This window comes from Talpa occidentalis, unplaced genomic scaffold, assembly GCF_014898055.3.
Source record: "Talpa occidentalis isolate TD23 unplaced genomic scaffold, MPIMG_talOcc4v2.1 talOcc4.6, whole genome shotgun sequence".
NCBI lineage: Eukaryota > Metazoa > Chordata > Mammalia > Eulipotyphla > Talpidae > Talpa > Talpa occidentalis.
The window spans coordinates 6,890,141-6,894,228 of NW_023604972.1; the positions used below are offsets into that span (position 1 = coordinate 6,890,141).

The following is a 4,088-nucleotide window of genomic DNA, read 5'->3' on the forward strand; positions in this document are numbered from 1 at the left end:
TTAGGACAATTTCTAGAGAACCTTACTTTGAAGCATTTCAAAGTAACTGCAAATGCAGGTGCTTCTCCTATTTATGGATCAGAAGGCATTTGAAATCCACCCTATAGCTCAGCGTGGGCATCGGAAAGAACAGGCATCTATAATAGGCTGCTTTTCTATATGCCAGAAACATTCTAAATACCTTAAAATATTAACTCATTTGCCCCTCACAATAAGCACCCCTTGAGGTCCATGCATTTATTATCCCCATTCTACAGATGAGAAAATTGGTAAGTCGTTTGCCCAAGGTCACATTAATCAGTGGTATTTCACTCCACATTGACCCTGGGCCCACACTTTTATTTTTTATTATTTTTTTAAAGATTTATTTATTTATGCATACAAGAGCTGGGGTGCAGGCCAGAGATGCAGGGGGTGAGAAGATTCACCAGGGACAGAGTGGGGAAAACAACAGGCAGATTGACCAAAGTACACTGCTGAGGGGAGCAGCGGGCGAGACAGGAGAGGTCTGCCTCACCATGTGGGTTTCTCCCTGGCTGGCCGGGGATTGAACTCTGTGCTGCAGAGGCTGCAGATTGCTTCATTGTGTGGTGCTTAACCCCTTGTGCCACCAGGGAGGCCCCGGGCCCACACTTCTAAACACAATATTATTTGAGAAAGAATATCTACTTTCAAAGATTGTTCTGAAGATTGAATGGAATAATCAATAAAGGTAAACTGTAACCTGATGTAGGAGAATGTCAAATATTTGAAGTTTTTCTGTAGGGTGCTTCCATTCCCCAAATCCCAATGCCAAGAACTTATAGTCTTTCTACCCTCCCTGCCTACCAGCCTCCTTCCCTTTCTGCTTCCTTCCAATCCTTTTTTAAATGTTCAAAAATGCCCATTTTGCTCATTGCACCAAAGAATATCTATATATCAGAAAAATTAGAAAGTAATGCTTTCCTTATTCTAGATTTTCACAGCAAAAAAAAATTTTATATTTACTGTCTTTGTGTCTCACTTCATGTGTAGGTGAAAATTTCGATAGTAGATGTTTAAGAAATATAAATGAATGCATGTTTAAGTAACAGACATCAGGGTGGGCCAAACTGAATTGTGAATAGATACCCTTGAATTTGGGAAACTAACCTTCTGTTATGGAGTAAATTCTGCCCAGCCATTAAAGGAATAACTGTGTGGAATGTTTTAACATTCAGTTTACCAAACACAGGAAAATCGACTTGTCAGTTATTCTAACAATGGCTCCTAGGTGATCGGTTTGTGTCATACAATGTTGAATTTTACTAGCGAAGCAAAGGTCTTTTTTGAATGCTGAGTAATATTCCATGGTGTTTATGGACCACATCTTCTTGATCCAGTCATCTATTTTTGGGCATTTGGGCTGTTTCCAAAGCTTAGCTATTGTAAACAGTGCTGCTATCAACATAGGGGTGCAGGTGTTCTTTGGAATTGATGTTTCTGTGTCCTTTGGGTAAATACCTAGGAGTGGAATTGCTGGATCATATGGAAGCTCTATGTTTAGTAGGTCCAGAAATCTCCACACAGCTCTCCATAGTGGTTGGACCAGTTTGCACTCCCACCAGTAGTGCAGGAGAGTTCCTTTTTCTCCACAACCTCGCCAACATTTGTTGTTGCTAGTTTTTTTAATATGTGCCATTCTCACTGGTGTAAGATGGTATCTCATGGTAGTTTTGATTTGCCCAATGCCCCATTTCTGAAGTTGAAAACCTACTATAACTTTTCACTATTATGTACCACAGCATCTAACATCTTCATTCACAGAGAATATTCTACATCTATAATTATTTAGTGAGAATAGATTCCCAGAAGTGGAAATCCCAGATCAAAGTATGTAAGTGAGCATTTTAAATTCTCCAAATTGTTATGTTCCCTTCCCCAACTACAATTTTAATTATATAGGTAATTAATACGGGGGGGGGTGTCTGTTTCACCTCATTCTTGCCATTATTTTGCTTCTTTGGTTTTATTTTTAAAGACATAGACAGCTAAAATGGCAGATGAGCAAAAATAGTATCTCATAATGTGTGTAAAGGTTGAACATTTTCTCCTATTTTATTTGTTAATTACATTCCCCTTTTGGGTGAGTTTTATCTTTCTGCTGCTGACTTCTCTATGGGTATCTTCATGGGTTTCTTATCAGTTTCTCATATGTTTTGACTTATTTTTCTCAGTCTGTGGTTATTATTATTCTGCAAAATTTTAACTGATATACTGTTATCTTCAAGGCTGATTTTCAAAACGTAAGCAAGTATAAACAAACCCCAAGCCATCAGATTGGGTACTGCCTGAGGAGTAGACCAGGATCTGTCTGTCCAGCTTTTCCTCTGTTAATTCTTTATCAATGCTGAGAATGGAAATCTTTCTCCCTCCAAAACAAGGGAATTAAACGGAAACCTTTTTACATTTTATTTATGTATGTTGCATTCTCTGACTAGACAGACATGTCTTTTGGTAGCGGAACAAGGGGGTTATTTTAAAAGTATTGTGTTGTTCATTGCTGGCTGATTGTCCCAAACTCATTTATTAAAAAATCCTGGCTTTTCTGGCAATTGATTTGTCATGAATTCCTTATCATATATTTGACCATGCTGTATAATAGGATCATTTTTCTGGGTTATTGTCCCTGATGCTATTTTTGTACTAATGTCCCGTTATTTAAATTTTTCACTTTATAAATTATGGTGTACTTCCCTTTTAAAATTTTCTTAAATATTCTGTCTTTTTCTTATAGGTGAACTTTAGAATCACGCTATCAAATTCAGATGGTTGGGCTTTTTATTAACATTGTGTCATGCCATACATTTAAGAAAAATTTAAACCTTTACAATACAGAACATCATCATGCGTTCTGTCTTTTCTTGTATGCAAAGCTCCTTTCACATCTCTCCTTGAAGTCTTTATGTAGGTCACAGTTTTCATGATATTTATTTATGATCTCTTTTTTTTTTTTTTTTTTTTTTTTCCAGGAGGCCAAGAAATATTTTATTGACAATGGGACATAGCCATGAGAGGGAAGCACACAGGACTGCAAACTAAAACCCAATTGCCAGGTAGGGCCTTTTGGGCCAGGAACAATGCATCCTGGGGTCCTCACAGTCTCCCACCAGTAGACACACAAGACTGGGCATCCAGGAGAGGGGTCAGTGGCTCTGGTGTCCCAGGCTGTGAGAGGATAGATGATGTCTCATTCTGACCGACAGGGTAAAGGAGGTAAAATGGAGGGAGGGTCCATCATTGCCTAAGACCACCTCCTCCTCTCAGAGCCAATACCAGGTGGAGGACTGAACCACCTAGGATCTTGTAATCAGCTGCTGTCTTCTCATCATTCATCTGTTTACCGCTGTAGATGAGCCGCTGCTGTTGTGGGGGGATTCCTTCTTTCTCCTCCACACGCTCCTTGATTCGCTCCACCTTGTCTGTGGGTTCAATGTCAATCTCAATCTCCTTTCCCGTCAGCGTCTTCACTTTAATAAGCATCTTCTTCCCAGTTTGGGGCTGCACACAGATAAATTCCTGCTTCTACCGCTGCGGTCGCCGCCGCCGCTTCCCAGCACTCTGCCTGCGGGAGTCAGTTCTGCTTCCGGGTCATGATCTGGCCCCACCCACCCTAGTCCGGCCTTCTTCCCACCGCGTTCCCGAAAGGCCCAGGAGTGCTCCACGTTTCGCTTCAATGGCGTCGTGAGTGAAAAGAAGGCGGTCAGCTTAGTTACGGCAGAGGTGACCCTCCCGCGAGTCTCAGAGTCCCTGGCGAGCCCGGGCTCGTGGAAAGGGGCTGAGCGAACTCTTAGGCCAAAGGTTATGATCTCTTTTTTGTTGCTGCTGTAAACAGCATTGTAAAAATTACTTGATACATTATTTTGGGCTACCTATATTTGTTTCTCTTGGACTCAAACTCCTAAATTTTATTAAATGTTGATATTCTCTACTGCTTTCCTTTGGATTCTCTAGATATATAAGTGCATGATCTATAAAGAATATTTTTTCTTTTTTTTAGTTTACCTTTGCTCTTTGCTTCCTTTGTGTTTGGCCAGAAGTTCTCAAACAATGTAAAATATAGTAAGAAG

General features: G+C 40.2%; 1 protein-coding gene across 1 annotated transcript; it reads right to left on the reverse strand.

The window, feature by feature from the left end:
- Positions 1–2,961: 2,961 nt before the first annotated feature.
- LOC119260640 (NEDD8) lies at positions 2,962–3,814 on the reverse strand. The gene has a single exon (XM_037529628.2). The coding sequence runs from the start codon at positions 3,499–3,501 to the stop codon at positions 3,256–3,258; it is 246 nt and encodes an 81-aa protein (XP_037385525.1). The 5' UTR covers positions 3,502–3,814; the 3' UTR covers positions 2,962–3,255.
- Positions 3,815–4,088: the final 274 nt, after the last annotated feature.